Source organism: Lepisma saccharinum, chromosome 1 (assembly GCF_977018435.1).
Source record: "Lepisma saccharinum chromosome 1, izLepSacc3.1, whole genome shotgun sequence".
Lineage (NCBI taxonomy): Eukaryota > Metazoa > Arthropoda > Insecta > Zygentoma > Lepismatidae > Lepisma > Lepisma saccharinum.
The window spans coordinates 117,040,372-117,060,469 of record NC_139229.1 but is presented as its reverse complement, the minus strand read 5'-3'; the positions used below and the strand labels follow the sequence as shown (position 1 = coordinate 117,060,469).

Here is a 20,098-nt window from a genome sequence, read left to right as displayed (position 1 = left end):
GTATAGGGGGTGTGGGGGTAACACCCCACACTTTCTTGATCCGGTCGTGAGTGGGGTGATGTGATCAGCATCACGCCCCTGACCGCCTTTACCCCCCAGGGTTTCCCCCAGGTACCCATGTTATTCGACGCTGGGTGGGCGCCGGGGCCACTTCCATCGTTAGAAAAGTTCCCGGATATGAACCGGCCAGGGATCGAACCCGGGACCTTTAGCGTGGTAGTCAGACGCGTTACCGACTGAGCCACCGCGGCCACAGTTTTAATGTGTTGGTTAGCTAAATCAGGTACCTATATAATGCAATTCTCTAAATTCCTTGCGTTAAATTTCTAATACTTACATACCCTTTTCGTCAGCATTAATGGTATAACCGCATGTTGTCAGTTTCACAGCACTTCACTTGGATATACTGTACTGAAGCAGAAATCCCATCGATAATGTAAGGAAATATGACACTTTATTCTGTTCGATTCAGTTGTTTCAGAGAAGAGAGAAGTAGCTTTATGCGTTGAAAAATGAGTCCGGACTCATAGTTTTTGCAAGCAGAGGGTTCCAAACCTTAGTGGAAATATCAACATATAATACCGAGAATGTATAACTCCGTAACTAACTCCCTAGCCTTCTTAAACCCGAAGGTTCATGGCTGAAGCAACACAGGCCTTCCATCTGTCCCTATCCTGAGCAAGATCTATATACCCTACCGATTTCCTTTAGGTCCATCTCAACGTTATCCCTCCATCTTCGTCTTCCTACAGGTCTCTTACCATCAGGTTTCCCAACAAGAATCCTGTAAACTCCTCTTTCCTCTCCCATTCGTGCCACATGGCCTGCCCATCTAAGTCTTCTTGATTTAATTATTCTAATAATATCTGGACATGAATACAAATTATGTAACCTTCTCCACTCACCTGCGAGAATGTATAAGGAGACTGATAAATTACAAATTGTATTTCTTAATCAATCACTCTTCACTCTTATCTCATTTAGTCCTAACTTTAAAAATAATCAAGTATTTTATTTTAAACTTACTGCGTATGACAACATTTCATAACCCTTCCTTAACTTGTGAATTGTAATAATTTTCCAAATTCACTATTTTGCCGTGTGAATTCAAATCATAGAGAATAGAGAAATTAAGCCAATTTAATAGAATATAATATTGGTACTTAGCAAAACCATACGTGGATCTGTATGAGTTTATTATTTCCATTTGTAAAAACATCTATTTAGTTCAGTTTGAAATTGTCAGGGAAAAATGTAAATTTTGTCCTGGAAAACCTGGAAAAGTCAGGGAATTTCATTTCTGCTTGTTTGTAGCCACCCTGATATTGGACCAAGTATCCATCAGTAAAGAAAAAATGAAGCAAATCCATGACTATGAGGCAACTTTTTGTCTTTCAATCAGGTGATTTCATGTGGAATGACCCAGAAGGATTTTCGAGGTGTAGCCATGCTATGTAACATTATATTGGGCAACCTATTTGGCCTCATATTATCAGTGCATCAATTCCCCATCACAATGTTTGGCATTCTTGACTGGAACTTGCTGCTACTTGAATCTGCACTGAGCATAACTTCAACTGGTCACGAGATCGTCATCTTCCAAACTATCATTAGAGTATAGCTGGTATACGGTAAATCAAACACATATTTTATAGAACAAAATTTATTTTCTTCATAAATGTAGACAGATCAAGAAAAAAACAAATATACACCACCAATTTTGTACACCAAGCATTGTGTCCCAAATGTTGCCAATTTTCATGAGCCCCTGCAAGAAAAGAAAATACAAATTAGTAAAATGTATTCTGAGGATGTCATGCACAAATTTATTTTTCGGAAGTTTTACCAATACAAAACCAAATATGACTTGTGACAATATCGCAGCAGCACATATTTCAAGTCTACAGACTGAAGAAAAAAGTGACAGCTGTGGATATAAAATTTTTAAATATGATATTCCTTAACCAACTATTTTTACCTCGTCTGTCCTCAGCATACTAAAAAATTTGAATCCCGTATCTTGGATGCATATCGATTAGTCAACTACTGTACTATATTTCTTGCAGACTTGAAAAATACTCATACCAAAATCTGTCATCAGTACAATCTACCAATACTGCTACCAATGGTGAGATAGATGAGGTATTTTTCCAAGGCAACATTATGCAAGAACAACCTAAATTAATCAATACATCAGCATTTCAGTGCAAAACTTTGATTTATAGCAAGGTTAGTGTATAATAATATAAGTATTAACATGAATCATATTCATCTACTCTCCTCCAGAATCTGCTGCATGTGTGTGTTTAACCACTTAATTCATATAGGCAACCACATGTTGATAGCTACTTTATTTTCCCTCTCAAGCAACTACTAAGTTTCAGACTTTTACACTCTTGTACATCATACACTAAATTTTCCCAGCCCCATTCCACAAAATGCTAATGATATTTCCTGCATTTTATGTTTTTGGCTACAGTCCACTGAAAAATGTATAATCAAAGTTCCACTGTGGAAGAAAAAAAATATCTGTGGTAATATAAAATGATCTTCCTCTGTGATCATGTGAAAATGCCAATTTCAACTTTCAAGTACCAGAGGGGAACTGCAATTTTAAACAACGACCACTTGATAAACAATATCAAGTCCAGAAGTATCCAAAATGTTCGACTCAGCTTAAGGGGAAGAGTGACAGTTACACACAAATTGTGCATTTATTTCAATATAGTCGGAATGAGCACTGCTACTATAAAACGATGTTTGAAAAATATGATTTATAAGCATTTACAGAATCCCATGTATTTCTTGCGGGAAATCAACTTCAGCTCCAAGTTAAGGCTAATGAAATGTGAATTTAGGCTTTTCCTACGACCAAGAAATCATTTAATGTGTTGTTTTTAGGTCCATGTACTTTTCTACGCCATTGGATGTTTGATATTCCTGAGAGAACAAATAAACATGCTCCCATAATTGACTCCTATAGCCATCCTGGCAATGTTGCCAAACCTGATGCACATCAAGGAGCTAGATTTACGAAGGCTGGATAAAGTATCTTCTAGGGTAATTTTAGTTTGCAAAGGGGCAGGGGTGGATTGCACTGCTATTACTATTAACTTCGATTATTTCATAAATTTTCAATTTATTCTTAGTTTTCACTGTCTAGATCTGTCGACATCACCTATTTCAATAATTCACAGATGGTCATATGAGATCGAAAATAAAGGATTCCTGGATAACAATATTATGTCATCTACACATCAGCCACGCCACTATAAAACACTCAAGAGCCAGATCTGGCTCCAAAAGAGTTAAGTTGGCAACAGTACCAACAGCTGCCGCAGGGGGTAGAACCCCATGGAAACCCTTCCTCATGCCCATAATAATTGTGTTCCACATGGAATCATTCTACTCATCTTTTGCAGCCTTTTCCCTCCCCTTAAAATTCTCAAGAAAATCTGAAGAACTGTAATCATGAAAATATCAAAAGTATACTAATTTATTTAATGAATACTTACACAATGATGTTATTGATGGGGATGTGGATAAGCTTAACAAAGAAGCCAATGAATCCCATTATACAAAAGCCAATTGCTGTTGCAACTGCAATCTTTTGAAATTCTGAAAAGAAAAATTGAAAATATATCAGTTAAGATGAGCAGATTTTCAATTCTAGAGCACCATGCAATAAAAGGAACTTATTAGCATATAATAATATACAAAATCGCTTAAGAAATAAATGAGGTTCACAAAGTTAACTGAACCCTCAAGTGTACAAGCCTTAATTCTTTATCGTGAGGAGAAAAAAATTGCATTTACAGCCACTTTAAATGTGTCCAAATTTTAAAAATAGTAAATACATAGATATACAGTTTCAAATAATTCATTCAATGCATTCATACATACAAGCTTCCTACATGGGTCTAATTGCCAGCAGGTACCCATCTGTTGACTGCTGCCAAGGGAGGATACAGGGCACAGACAATTTTTTTAAGAATTCATTTGGAATACATGAATGTGGTCTGAAGTTTGCGGCATGTAATTAATAATAATAATTAAATTTACACAAAGTACCATTTTGTACGAAATTATGTTATGAAAAGTAAGTTACACAACTGTTCTCATGAAGCATTATTTTTGTGTGGAAAATATTTTACATGTGAAGAAATATGAAAATTTCTACATTCTCAAAAAGTGCAATTATTAACAATGCACATAAGGATTAAAAATACAGAAGCAGGATTACGTCTGTAATGAAAGAAAGTGCTTTATAGTTGGCAGCTGTAAGACAAGATGACCATAAACAAATAGTTGCTTCCTAAAATAATTAAACCTAACTGGCTTTTAATGTGACCTTAACAGTAATAGTGGTTTAAAATGATAATTTGGAGCAATTGAAGGTGACGGGAGTGTTCTCAGATTTATTTACTAGAGAATGTACTAACCAAATAAGTTTTCCAGATGGAAGTATTAGACGTTCTGATGTCCCGGTCACTGTTTGAAATTTGGATATTACGCGTGTAAGGTGTAATATGGCGATATTTCTCCGGAAAAAAGTGAGGAAGCCATGTATCCACCGTTGGATTGTAAACACTACAGACTTTGAAGGTAAGCTTAGTGTTATTTGAAGTTAGGTTTGGCAAACATACGTTACGCGAAATTTTCAAGTTACAGACGTGACTGGGAAATTGTAATGTCAGATTCGTGTTCAGGAGGCCTCATGAGAAAGTATACAAAATTTCAAACAAATCGGGGAACACTTCCGTCATCTTCAATTAAGCTGATAATTTGAAAATAATACATTTCCAATATTTAAAAAAGAAAATCCGTGCTTTTCTGGCAGCTCAAAGCATGTAAAACAGGTTAATAAACAGGTAACCAGGCAACTGTGCAAAGGAACATCCATCAAAAACTAAATACTAATGTGCACCCTACATGCATGTCACTGACCCACCTCACCTCTCCAGAATAAGGATTGCATTTAGAATAGTGGAAATGACTGGGGAAGTAAGTTTCAAAGATTGGAGAAACTTTTTTTTTTTAAAAAAAAAGAAGCAAATATTAATTTACCAGCAATTATGCTCTGCAAGTCACCTCTGACTGAAGTGTTCTTCTTGCATGGAAGAAAAGTATGGAAATGCCAAAGCAATCAAATCTACTTAAAAATGTAAGCTTATAGGAAGGAGATAGAAACTAATGTTCAGGGTATGCTTATAGTAGACATGCATAGATTTGATTCATGTAGAAAGCATCGATCATGATTGCATCAGAAATACACAATCAGAAGTTGAACCTAATACATATATTTGAGTAATTCATGTACCAGAAGCATCTACCTAAGGTAAACGTCCCTAATTTCAACAATGCACCTAAGTTCAACAGGGTATTTGAAAAATCGTAAAAGGTAAGGAAACTATGCGATGCAGAAAATCGTGTATGTATCATGCGACAGTGTACAGGTTTACCCCACGTCATGAAAAGGGCGGTCGCACCAGATGAGACATAGCAGCAGCGTGGGAGAAATTGTGACAGCACTATTTGCTAACTGCGAAAAATCAACTGCTTTTTAGTGGATTTCGTAAGAAGGTAAGTTTTCTACGTAAGGTTTTTACTAGTTCTGTGTTGTTTCAAAACAAATTACAATACTTTATTATTGTTTTAGAGCCGTTTTCTGAGCTTCATAGTCTGTTGTGGCAGACAAAGGTTGTTCATGTAACAAAATAAGGGGGATGTCGAACATGTGAGCACAAAACACTGGTGGTGCACCAAATTTCGACAAATGTCGAACCTTATTCGAAAATACACAATGTTGGGTTTTGATGTGCATTGAAAGGCATGTCGTTTACCATTCATAAAAATACCAGTTTCATTGCCCAGCGGCAATTGCAACATTAATCCGACAGGGGGGTGTCGAAGTTTGGTGCCGTGCATGTCGAATTTTGGGACATTCCCTGAAACTTCATTTCTGGGCTTTTTGCATACTATTTCTCTCTTCTGTCATTGCTATTTCCATGAAATCACTTTTTCTTCCTGCGTTACTAAATGTGAGGGACCTGAACTATACAAAACTGCAATAATAATACCAAAAAATGTCACATTATAATTATGTGTTTATATTGGTTTAAGGGCACGCGATACAATTTCCACGTGAGTTTTCCCAAGCCCTTCCGTCCATGGCAGTGTGCCAACTTAGCTCTCTTAGAGCCAGATCTGGCTCTTTCGTGCACTCTAGCCGGACCCTGTGGCCGAGTGGTTAGCACATCGCGCTGCAACGCCAAGGGTCCCGGGTTTGAATCCCGCTTGGGCTTGGTTGTTTGTGAATGTCCATTCATCAATTTCATCACTCATCCCCATCTTCACAAATTAGCCAAGAGGCACAAAACGTGAAGTAATATAAACTAAATCAATCTTTCGTGCACTCGTTCGGCTGTGAACTTGGACGCCCACCCCCCGTGCCCCACTATGATTCCATCTCTGGTTCTGACCCACATAGACAACCTTTTGTCATAATTATACATTTTGCACGTGACGTAATATTGTTATATTGGGTGCGTCGCCCCACTCTCTCTTATCTCCCCAGCTACTTCTTTATAGCGCAATGTTAGACGTGAAATTGACATAATATTGTAGTCAGTGAATTCTTTACTTTCGATTTCATACCACCATTGGTGAATCATTGAGATGGGTGATGCCGCCGGATCTAGATGTTGAAAACTAAGAATAAATTGTCATCAATTTAGAGTTAACGATAATAGCAGTGCTCCACTCCTTTTGACAACTAACACTACCCTAGACAGTACTTTATCCAGCCATCATAAATCTAGCTCCATGAGAGTGAGTTTTAACTCCATTTAAGGTGAAATTTAGTTCTTTTATGCCCATCAGGTTTGGCAACACTGCCAGGAGGCAAGGGAAAAAGCATTGATCATATGGGAGTATGATTTGATTCATTCTCTTGTGAATATAAAACTTCTGATGGAATAGAAAGAGATGTCAACGGGAAGAGGGCAGTCTGAAGATGAATTTCACCAGTGGAAAAGTAGAAACTTCCATTTGATTAGCCGTAACTTGATGTTGAAGTTGATTCCCCATAAGGAATACATGGGATTCCAAAAATTATTATTCATCATATTTTCCAAACATCGTGTCCAGCTTAATAATCAACATAACAAAATGTTTGCACTTGCAACATGGAGAGAAATTCATACTCTTGGATACACCCAGGGTTTGTTTTAGTAGCAGTGCCCATTCGGGCGATACAGAAATAAATGCACAATTGGTGCGTAATTGTATCTCCTCGCCTTAATGTGATAGACTGAACTAAAATTCGATGCAAATTAAATTGCCGAATGATGAAAATTTTGCCTTATGTACGATTTTTAAATGTTCTTAACAATTCTGTGAAAATATTGCAAAATTGGCATGATTAATGATAAATATTACAAACTAAAATTTGGCCTCATACAGTACACGATTTTCCTTGTTCTACGATTTTGTGAAAAATGTAGGGGTGTGAGGGACAGAATTTTTTGAGTCTGGATGGGAAATTTTCAGGGCGGGAAATGTTCAAAATTTCCCGAAGCTCTGGAAATCTCGAATTCTACATGTCATTTTCACTTTAAGTGATTGTTTTTGCATTTCTGGTACAAAAACAAACAATTGTCGATAAGTTCTAGCCATTTACAATGCAGAAAACGTCTAGAATTAATGACTTTTAAAAATGACCATTCTGTATTTCGCGACTGCTCGGGATCCTGAAAAGTCTGGAATCATTTCCCGGTCCTGACTTCGGGATCCCGCACACCCCTAGAAAAATGTTGCAATGAGAATAAAAGTAAGCTTAATTTTAATTTATTGTCTGATTAAAATCAGTCCTTCGTGATCCTCTCAATGAGTAAGAAGGGGACAAGCTTGCTTCTTTCTGAATCCTAAAGGAGGCAATTTCTTGCCCAGCAAGGAACAAAGGTTGTACACTGGAGCCACTTGATAATTAATTTACATTAAACTCAGCCTAATTTGTTCCTTAGTACAGTTTATTTTGGCTAAGTCCAAAGACTTCCAAGAAAGCAAAGAGAAAGACTGCCTGTTGTAACTACATCTCCTTAAATGATCAAATACTTTACCAAGGAGGAGGATTGATTCGGTGTATTAAGTCCACTTAAAAAAGTGATTGGACTTTTGAGTGAGTGAGTGAGTGAGAGAGAGAGAGAGAGAGAGAGAGAGAGAGAGAGAGAGAGAGAGAGTGTGTGAGTGAGTGAGTGTGTGTGTGTTGATGTGGCCAAGAAGGAATTTGTCACCAATGAAAGTGATGTTTCATTCATATGAGACTCAAATTATTGGTCGTGTTGAGTAGCCAGATTTGGTAATGAAGGGGGAAAGGGTCAGATATGTTTTCAAGAAAAAAATAAATGTCTAAGAGAGTTAGGTAAAAAAAAAGGTAAAGTGCTCCCCTGTACATAGCACCATGCCATGAAGGCGTATAGGGAGCGTTACCCCCACTTTCTTGATCCGATCGTGAGTGAGGGTGATGTGATCAGCATCATGCCCCTGACCGCCTTTACCCCCCAGGTACCCATGTTATTCGACACTGGGTGGGTGCCGGAGCCGTTTCCAACGTTAGAAAAGTTCCCGGATTTGAACCGGCCAGGGATCGAACCCAGGACATTTAGCATGGTAGTCAGACACGTTACCGACTGAGCCATCGTGGCCACCTAAGAGAGTTAGGTCTGATTTCGAGGACTCACACTTAACTTCAGACAGAAGTTTTGCATTTGTTTAAAGTTTATGTTAATTAATTATTAGTGTTATATAATGTTACCAATATCACAGATACCAACAGCAATTGTTCCTTAGCATCTAGGCTTGGCTAAGTAAATGTTATAGTTAGTCCTCAAAATGTTTTCCTTGTTTTTGATACACCATTGGGAATCACCCTGTAAAACAATGTTTCAAAGTTGTAATATAAACACAATGAACATTTTCAGTGTTTTATTTGCTTTGATGTACGTAGCCTTTGGCATGGTAATATTTTAAATTTTGTTGAGAATAAAAGAGGGGGGGTAAAACAAATATTTTTTTGTTCAGTTCATGCCCTGATAAATCTGTAAATTCAGTTGACTATAATAAACTGCCAATAGAAGGACATGTGCAGTTATTGGTATTATTAACATCTGCATATTTAGTGTCTGATGTTGAGATATAAGGGGGTGTCAAATGTTGGTACACAAACTGTCGAAATTAAGGACAGGGTGTCGAACTTCGGGACATACTGTAGGATTCACTTTCTGATTTTTTAATAATTATGTAACGTAACTGTTGGAATGCAAAATACTTTTTGGTTGAAAGTAGAATCTTTAAACTTTCAGGCAAAAAAAATATTACTCGCATTTATGAAATACGAAAGCCACTACAAGCAATTAACTGCAAAAATTTCCCTTAACCTGTCAAACTTAGGGACGTTTAACTTATAAGAAAAAAAAAATAATAATGATTGCAACATGGAATGCAGAAATTGTGCATTGTTCATCAGTTCTGTAATTACCTTTGCGATCAGGTTTTGTACATCTCTTGACAAGTCGAATGGAATCTTTAGCGAACTGGCGTCCTGGTGCAATGAATGCTGAAACTTGATCCATTTTTGTTCAATCTGCAAAATAAATCACAAAAAGGAAATAATAATTTACAAGAGTGACAGAGTTTCTGAATAAACATAAAATCAAATAGCTTATGGTAACAAGGCTGGTAATTGGTGCTTACCAATGCCTCAATAAAACTATTTTTGCTTCGAAATTCTGCTAGTTCTGTGGTTGACTTTCGATCTCGCCACCATGTCACCGCCGCGATTAGCCACAAGTGGAAGAAAAGCGACGTGAAATAGCAAAAATTCAGTAACATTATCGTATGAGGGAAACGGATTCCTTCAAATTTACAGGAGAAAGTACTTACGGAAATCATTTTCTTTAGCGTTGTGGAAGTTCCTGAATGTAGATTTGATCCATTTTAATGTGAATGCATGTTGTTTTCTGTGAAAATCTCTGTCCGACATGCTGTTTCTGCTCCCGCCATTTGCTTTCTGCACAAGAGTGCAATGTTCCGTGTGTTAAGATGATGCAACCCCGTAGCCACTGTTTCAGGCTCGCCGTGTTTTCACTAGAACATGATGTGTCGAGTATTTTTAATTTTTTTTTTTTAACTATGCTTGCCTAATCTAACGGAAAATGGTTTTTGGGGCTAACGCGAATGGCTTTTGGGGCTAATGTCAATGGTTTGTGACGTATTAGCATAATTTCAAATCCGGGCACGAAAGTACATATTTTCCGGTGAACAGGTTACAACACTGCATAAATTGACAAAACACTCTCAGAACGCACACTAAACCAGTACGCTATCACAGCCATAATGTGTTACAGATTCGAAACAAGTAACAGTAAGTACTCGTAAATAGAAGAAATAGACATTATCTTAGTTAGAAATGCATTATTTCATTTAAGAAATGTTCCGCATTCGAAAATAACACGTTAGCAATGTAAAGAAGTCCGAAATATATGATGGTAAATATGCGATATCGCCCGGACAGATTTCTTCAAATTTATAGGAGATAGTACTTACTGAAATGAGTTTCTTTAGCATTCTGAACGTTCTTGGAGGTATTTTCTTTCACGGGAAACTAAAACTTCGTATTTGAATGCTGCCGAACAAGAATTAGTCACTTTTTACGTAAGAAACTTGCATTGCCTGCCATATTATGCCGTTGTTTCCATTGTGTGTGTGCACATGGCGAGAGCGTCGAAAGTCACACGGTCTCGTCAGTGTTTCCAAACATACATTTTTTTACGAGATTTTTTCTTTTTTTAACTATGCTTACCTAACCTAACCCAACCTTGCCAGAAATGGTTTTTAGGGCTATCGTGAATGGTTTTTGGGGCTAACGTGAATGGTTTTTGGGGCTATCCAGCAATGGGTTGTGGGGCTATCGTGAGTGGTTTGTGATGACATAATGAACACGAAAGTAGGTATTTTTCGGTTAAGAAGGTTGAAACACTGCATACCTATTCCAAAACGAAAAAAAAACAAGCATGGCGCGATGATCCATGACGAGTGCATGCCATATTGTCTGTTAGCCAAGCGGAACAAGGAAGACAAATAATCACTCGTAATATGAAAAGTTGACACTATTTTATGGAAAAAGGCATAACTTCACCTTAAAGAATTTTCCGCAATGCAGAAAAGGTAAGTAAGTACCAGTGGTAAAATTAAGGAAATATAGGAGTTAAAGGTGTCCGGGCGTTATCGCATATTTATCATATATGATTCGTAGGCGTTTCCCTCATACGATAATAGTACCAAAAATTCAAATACAAATGCTTACAATCCACGTTAAACATCGATATATCGTAGGCAACCTCGGCTCTGTGTGCTGAGAATGTAGCATTACACAATAATTATCGTTTATCCTAACCTATCATCCTATCCTTATATATAAAACATGGCAGCTCCAATAGTTATTTGACCTACTTTTACAAAGTAGAGGTCATAGTATGTCTACTATAAAACAACCAGGGACTAGTTTCAGAAAATAACTCAAAATGGGAGACCAATGTATGGAAAACATTTTTGAGACCAAAAACTACAACGTATTGAACTTTCTATCACAAAGAAACCATTGTTTATTAATTATTTTGTTTAATACTTACTAGTACCAGGGCATGAAATTACATTTTGTAATACGTTAGTTTGATGATATTTTAAAAAGATGAAATACTTAATTTTTCACATTCTTACCAGCAGTTTCGCAGATGTTTGCTAATTCTGACTTACCATGTAAACTATTTCTATACTTAACAGCTCTAGTGTACATTACGGAACCAATTTAATTCGCAGCATACGCTTTTATATTTACATTTGCAATATTAAAGTTATTAGTAAGAATTAAGAGACATTTTAAATTATTCTGTGTCAAAAGTCTTACCTTACGATCTTCTTGTCGGACCAGAGCGAATATGTGTAAGTGAACGAACGAGCGTCAAATGTTTACGTAAAGATGAATGCGTGTTTGCCACATAACCGGATGCTCTACGTTGTTTCCGCTTTGTTGTACGAAAAAGAGAACATCGCAGCGCACAGAACGTACGTTCGACAGAGGTGTAACCACGATTTTTTGTCTGGGGGGGGGGGGAAAGTACTAGGAGGATAAACGCGCCAATAATAATATAAGTAATAATAATAAAGCCTATTATTATTATTATGTAAGACTGCAGAATATGGGCTGCTTAGGAGGAACGCGGTTCATATTTTTTGGTCATGTTTTGTAGTTAGTAATCGGGAAAAGTAAGTTTGAAGGTGCGGAAAAATGTTTTTCTTTGAAAAAAAAACGAGAAATACGTATCCAGGTTGGGCGTTCTTGGAAGGAAAAAGTAACTGTGCGTAAACAATATGGACGCGAACGAATGGAGAAATGCATTGCTTTTAGTAGGAGGAAAAACATTTTTTACGCGCAATAATATAATAGTAATCGGAAAAGTAACACCGGAAAATGGAAGTAGAAGGTACGTACTTTCGGGGGATATAAATTTTGTTCGTCTATTTAGAGCAAAAAAGCAGCCCATGTTCTGCATTGAGACATTATTATTATTATTATTATTATTATTATTATCATCATCAGCAGCAGCAGCAGCAGCATTTTTCCTGGTATTTTTTCAACACGTTCAATTTCTAGGTAATTAGCTAATAATGGAGAACAAGCACACAAACTGTATTTTTGAAAGACAAAAATAACGAATATAGTTCTTTTTGTACATATGGCATGTGTAACTTTCATCATATGCTTTCATGTAGAACATATGTTTTACACATATGCAACATGGAGCGACTTAAAATAAGAAAATACATGTGCAACCTGTTAACACTAAATTCGGCAGGTATTCAATGTTTCTTTACATTATTTAATCCACCTTATAACAAACCAACAGCAAAAATGATATAATATTGTTTCACATGTGTGTGCTTGCTCCTTTTCCTCATAACAATTGTTCATACGTTTAAAACAAAACTGTTTAGCAGCAACAGTCTGAAGTGCTAATTCGGTCTTACTCCTCTCCCTAGTAATTTACAATGCATTACAGAAAATAACAATATTGCGAGCGAAGCGAGCAAGACAATTTTTAGATCAAATTTTTGCAAACAATATTGATTTAATAGGCTGCAAATAATTTCATGGGGTTTCATGGCATTCTCTCTTTTAGCCTACAACTTTTTAAATTTAGATCGGTCGGTGCTCAGATCTGACCCCCTAGCTACGGCTCTAAACTTGATGAGACTAAGAAAAGCAGGTAATGCGAGCAAAGTGATAAAAAAAAATATAATTGCCAAACATATTTGCATAAAATTTGAAATCAAGGGGGCGGGCAATTGCACCTCTGCAGGTGCTCTTGGCCGTCTGGAAGAAAAATGCAAGAAATATATGAAAACTAATTTCAACTTGAGTATCATTTTGTCCAGCTAGCCTTGCTTATCTTTACTTCAATGTTTGCTTCCTCTTGCCCCCCCTATAATTGGTTTCCCTCCAAGGGAGGACAATGCCCATCCTGCCCCCCCCTATGGTTGCGCCACTGAAGTTCGAAAAGTTTGTGGAAAGAGACTGTTTCTAGAATACAAAAATCATGTGCTCAAACTAAGTTATCAACTTTACAGGCAAAATTCAAACTATACTAACATGACAATTTACCACGTCAAGGAAGTTGAACACTGGTTCGAATACCACTTCAGACTGTAAGTTCAGTTCAGATTAATCTATAGGTACATAAACCCGGACGCGTTCATTCGGTGATTTCTAAAAGCTAGCCTAGCCATAAGTAAAATAATCAATTTTCATAAGAGTAAACGAAAGCGACACATCCGTTAGACGTCTAAAATTAAGAAATCACGCTTAGAAACAAGTTCTAAAACTGCGATAAATCCATCAGTGAAGTTAGCCAGCGAGAAAAATATCCGCCCATGGCGAGAAGTACCTGCCCTCAATATATCTAATCTGTGGTCCCTTGAATCTTTGGACCATTTAAGCATAGCATCTATGCATACATGTATCTTATACGGACACATGTTTTCACTGTGATTTATAATGATTTTACGATATGATGTTGAACTATTGAAAAAGTCTTGGCATACACTTCACGTGGTAAATGTTTGCTCTCAAGGGGAGAAAATTGTTTTGTGTAACAACACTGCGAGTACAGCAGTCCAGTCAAGGTAGATAGAGATTAGGTAAAGCCATCCGAAGATTGCCGATCTTGCACGAACGCGTGACGTCACCAGAGAGGGAGTGAGCTCGGCTCAAGCAGACGGCCCCTAGCATTTATATGGGAGATTCAGAGAGCGAAAGTATATTATTACTTTTAGGAGGGGAAAATTATTAATTGTCATCCTCCAAGATGGTATGGAGGCATCCTTTTAATGATTAGTAACATAATTGAAAACGCGCTACTTTTAAAAGGGGACAAATTACATGTGAAAAAATGTATTTTGAAAATCCATATTCCTGAAACTTTCTGACCGATGCGCTACAAAGAAAGTTGATGTTCTCCTTTAGAATTTTCATTTTACAAATCGTAATATAATTTTAACAAAAACGTGACATGCTAAAGAAGAATGAAAGAGTTTTAAAAAATAATTGATTAATTGACTTAGTTTATTTTACTTCGCTTATCTGTCACATATGGCTAATCGCAAAGATGAGGATGCGTGATGATATGATGAAATTGAAGAAAGGAAAGTAGACCCATGCCCGGGCGGGGATTCGAACCTGGAGGCCCTTGGCATCGTAAAGTGTTGTGCTAACCACTTCGCCACGGAGGTCAGCATTACAAGGAAATAAACAGAAAATGACGATCATATGGCATCTACGAGGGGCGTATCATAAAGAATTACACTTTATTATTTTAATGCAAAATGAAATGGCATAATTCCACGCACTGCGCAGGATGGGCGCATAGGTACCTTGTCTACCGCCAGGTGGCAGCACCGTGTGACAGTGCGTAGTCTGTGGCCTGTGCAGCCGTCGAAGCACAACGTCACGAGTGCTGTTGCGGACAACATGGAACAAGATGAACGTGGTCAACGATGGATGAGTTGGTTTTTGTGGAAGGAAGGGGAAACAACAGCACGTATCCATAGACGGTTAGTGGCTGTGTGTGGCGAGTATGCAGTGTCACGGAAAACGGCGTATAATTGGGTAACTGGCTGGAAAAACGGTCAAACGTCGACGGAGAAGGGAAAGAGTCCAGGGCGACATGTGAGTGTGAAAACAGACGCAAACATCGCGCGTGTGGAAAATGTCATACTGGAGAACAGGCGTGTGACGTTTACGGAACTGGAGAGGATTACGGGATTAAGCAGACGAACCCTGCAACGCATTGTGCACAATGACTTGAAAATGGGCAAAGTGTCAGCTCGGTGGGTACCGAAATGTCTTAACGCATGCCACAAACAACAACGCGTAGACATTTCCATGGAGCTTTTGGAACTTTACGACCAGAATCCAGCTGATTTCATGGGGAAGCTTGTGACAGGTGATGAAGTGTGGCTGCATTACCACGAACCGGAAACCAAATCCCAATCCATGCAGTGGAAACATAAGGGCAGCCCCCCACCCAAGAAATTCAAAACAGCGGCCACAGCTGGGAAACAAATGGCCACTGTGTTTTGGGATAGTGATGGCATCATCCTCATTGATTGGCTACTGAGGGGAACCACCGTTAACAGTGCAGTCTACGTGGCAACACTGACGCGGTTGCGTCGTGCAATTCAAAAGAAGAGGCAAGGCAAATGGGGCAAACATGACAATGCCCGGCCGCACACCAGTCGTGAAACAACAGCTGCTATTGACCGACTGGGTTTCAAGGTGTTACCATATCCAGCATACTCTCCCGATTTGGCACCGTCCTATTTTCACTTGTTTGGCGCCATGAAGAAGCCCCTGCATGGTCACCATTTCAACAATTGTGAGGAACTCCACGAGGCTGTCCAGCGATGGGTACACACAACTCCAAAGAACTGGTTTCAAAATGGTCTCGAACGACTTCCACACCGCTGGCGTAAGTGTCTACAGCTCCAGGGGGACCATGTTGAGAAAGTGCATATAGCCGATTAAATGTATCCATGTCTGTATGTATCGAATACAATAAAGTGTAATTCTTTATGATACGCCCCTCGTACGTTTTAATATGCGAGAAACATTTGCGAGGAGGTTATTGAAGTAACAAATAATTATTACTAGACGTTGTGATGAAAATTATTAATATATCTGAAATATCGAGAGTTGACCTTGCAGTCTCTAAATGTACTTTTAGGGTTACGTAAAACCTTTACTCAAAATTGCTAGTGTAAATTTATAAGCTATTAAAATTTAAAACTTATTCCTGTTCGAAAAAAGAAACTGCATGCCAAGTCAAATTAATATTTCGTATCAATACATATATTTTTCTTTCATGAGGCCAGGACAGTATTTGGAGGAGACTGTGGCTTGGGAAGGCTATAGCCCCGGATCTCGAACTGCAAAGGGGCTTCCAGTGGGAAAACATCGTCCAGCAGAAGGGGCGAAATGATTCTTTTTAAATGGCTCAAGAATACAAAGATATAAGTGGACATTTGACAAGCTTAGTCTAAAACTTACAACTGAAATCGTACATACGCGCGCGTGTGTGTGTGTGTGGGGGGGGAGGGTGGCTACGTGAGGTAACACAGTGGAATATGATTCACAATACTAAAATTAAAATAAATATGTGGGAACAATAGAAATCAAAATATGTTGTAGCTAGTGACTGCGCAATAGAAAAGATGGAGGGGTAAATCATATTTTCCCGGGGCAATCATGTTTATTATTCCGTTACATACGACACAAAAATGCATATTTTGGCTAAAAGAGCATTCATTCATTTATTTATTTTTGTCGTTATACTGGGAGCAGATAAGAGAGAGAGAGAGAGAAATTCTCCTGCCCCCCCCCCCCTTGTAGTGTGGTCACTGTCTATAGCTATGCTGGAGAAGATTGCACCAATTAATACGTTATTAAATAAAACATATACTTTTAAAACTTTTAATCAAATTATTTGTGAACTATGTTTAAATTTAGAGAGAGCACATACCTATTTAATTTGGATGAGTTAACTTCTGAAGCCTGCCATTTCCGAGCCTTCTTCCGGTGTAACTGCACTGCCCTTTGAGCCCTAGCTGCTGCGTTCAGGTGGCGGAACGAGCAGAATACTAATTAAAACAAATATGTGACAAATATATATATAAAAAACAACGTGTTGAAGCTATTTACGGCGCCAAAGAAAAGACAGAAGAGAAACGTGGAGAGTGCAGTGATATTTTACGGGAAGTAGTCACGTTTATTACACCCTTACATTTACATACAATATTAAAATGTTCTGCTTTTAGATCTCGCACAATGCCTTTTTCACAAAAATGGGCAATCCCGCATTTTTTATAACAATCTTGTCTTTTCGTTTACTTACGCAATTACCGACTGGAAAGGCTGTGATATTTTAGATTTCTTCCGTTAGTTTTCTGATAATAGTTTTCACAACTTTCCATAGCATTTAGGCATGAATTCAGTTGACAAGAACAAAATAATCTTATTTTAAAACATAGAGCAAAAAGAAATCCAACGCGCTTAAGTTAAAACTCCCTTATATTGGAAGCCTGGAGAGAACAAAACAAGGGTTCCTTCGTAACACGATTTCTTGAAAACCATTTTACACATTTGAATCAACTTTGTGATAAATTGATTAGAAAGGATGAATCTTAACAGTAAAAGTTGTAACTTTTCCCCTGTTACTATATTTTAGAAGATATTCGTTGTCAAATATCTCAATATTTGCATAAGGAACCAGCCTTTTCCGCGCCGAGCTTCTCGATGATGACGTCATGTATCCACGGACAACTGCGCATACGATCTGCGCCGCCGAACGAGCACCCCCTGCAGTCCAGTGTATTCGTGTATCTTTTCAAGTTCCATGCTGCAGATTAATACTTACTATTATTCACGTAAATACGTAAAAATGCACATGGATATAAGTTTTTAAAGTTGTTCCTGATATAACTAACTTGATGGGAGTGCTCGCTCAAGTTTGTAAATCAGCTGCTAATAAGTTGTCAATTCATGTTTTGAAGGAATTTTTCAAACACCCACTTGAAAGGTAAGAAAATACGTTTACTACAACATTTACCAACTTTATTTTATTAGAAAGTTCATCATGATTGGATATTCTACGTAATCTTGTAATGATGTAGTCCCGTAGGTCGTATTTTCACTGAACGTTTTAATGGATAATTATTGCATGCAGAGCAAGCATAACCGTTCGAACCGAAACTCGACACAGTGTCATGTGGAATGATCTCTTGACAGTTGTGGGGGAAGGTGAACGTGTACGTACGTACAGTGCAATGCAGCGTGCCATAACGAAACCCGAATTTCTAGCATTGCTTAATACCTGTGCAAAGGTTCTATTAGGCTCGCCTTCATCTTCATAATCTACGAACAAATCTGATTGTATATACATTTCTTCAATCGAGCCCACTATGCAATGTGCCAATCGAACTTTTTGTTTTGGGGAGAGGAGGTGGAAATTGTAAGGATACCCACTCATCATTACTCAGTAAGTTGATACGTAGTATAAATTCATCAAGTGCAAATTTAAATACCATAATTCTTACCATTTTGTATGGAAATAAACAAGTAAAATACGTACATTATACTGACAAATAATGTTATTTACGAATACTCGGATAGCCTCTCATTTCGATTATCCTCCCAACTTCCCCGCCTCGATAAAAGTAATGGTACAAATAACTGTTAAGTAAATCAACTATTCAGAAGAAAACTAAATTAGTGGCGGGAAGGTGGGGCTATGCTAATTTCCTCATATTTTACATGTACAAGATTATTGAAAAAAATCAAAGCTTTAGAAAGTTTTTCTTACTCTGATCTACGTATTAAATTCGATGGAAGCTCAAACACATGCAATTTTAATAGCTTAAAATCATTCAAATATTCAGGGATACCCACAAAGGGGGGGTTATGGCACAGGGCAGTATCCAACTCTAGGTCTTAGATTATGGCGGGTATTTTAGTTAGAGGGGGATTGAGCTTTTAATTGAAGGGAGCATCCAATTCTTGGGTATTACTATTGTCTTTGATTGTTGCGGAAATTCTGGTGTGGAGACAGAGACAGACTTTTTTGGAGGAGGCAATATCCACTCTTCAATATCAACAGGAAGTCTAAAATTGACATGGAAATTTTGGTGGTAGGATTGAGTATTAAATTTAAAGGAAGAGATAGGAAGCTCTTGATATAGTGTTAAATCTTAGATTGTCAAAGATATTTCTGTAATGGAGTGAGAGTTTGAACATTAAATTTTGGAGACTGTATTTAGTGATATTAGTCCAGGGGCATATGTCAATATTTTATAGTCCGTAGGTTTTTGAATGAAGGGAATATATGACTACCGGTAATTTGTTGCTAGTGTGGTACACAATCATGTACTACCAGGTGTTTTGCTCGCAATTGTGGCAGGTGGCCTGTGTGACGTCATACATCCAAGATGGCTGCCGCTTCATGCACTAACAAAGAAAATCGATCGTAACTCCTTTAAGAGTGATTTTTGACAATTTTCTATAGATACATATTTTGTTCAGAATTGAAAAAGGCAGTGGCGATGCTAGATAAAGGGCAACTAGGGCACTGCCCCACAACAATTTTAACATAAAAAGTAAAAAAGTTCATCTGAAGAGACGATCGGTATATAACTATTTTTTCCCTCCACTCCTACGTTGCTGCAACCAGACGTACAGGGTGTGCATCCTGGGCAAGGCTAATATATTTCTGCGTCCTGTTGGAGAGAGTAAGATCTCAGCTCTGCCCTGAGACGTGACGTCACTGACTGATCCAAAGCTTTACAGCATAGGCAAGGGACGGTACCCCCACACAATGGAAAGGCGCAAAATTCGTAGCCGTCTTTGGGCAGTGGACGAGGTGCCCTGCCCATTCATGTTTGCCTCATTCACCATTCAGTGTTTCCAACTCTGGCCAGGCACTTCATTCGT

At 38.0% G+C, this 20,098-nt stretch overlaps 1 protein-coding gene across 1 annotated transcript; it reads right to left on the bottom strand.

The window, feature by feature from the left end:
• Positions 1–1,647: 1,647 nt before the first annotated feature.
• On the bottom strand, positions 1,648–12,064 carry LOC145999927 (protein transport protein Sec61 subunit gamma). Its single transcript, XM_083137213.1, has 4 exons — positions 11,966–12,064; positions 9,539–9,643; positions 3,516–3,618; positions 1,648–1,768 (listed from the first exon to the last, which is right to left on the bottom strand). The coding sequence occupies exons 2-4, from the start codon at positions 9,630–9,632 to the stop codon at positions 1,759–1,761; spliced, it is 207 nt and encodes a 68-aa protein (XP_082993339.1). The 5' UTR covers positions 9,633–9,643; positions 11,966–12,064; the 3' UTR covers positions 1,648–1,758.
• Positions 12,065–20,098: the final 8,034 nt, after the last annotated feature.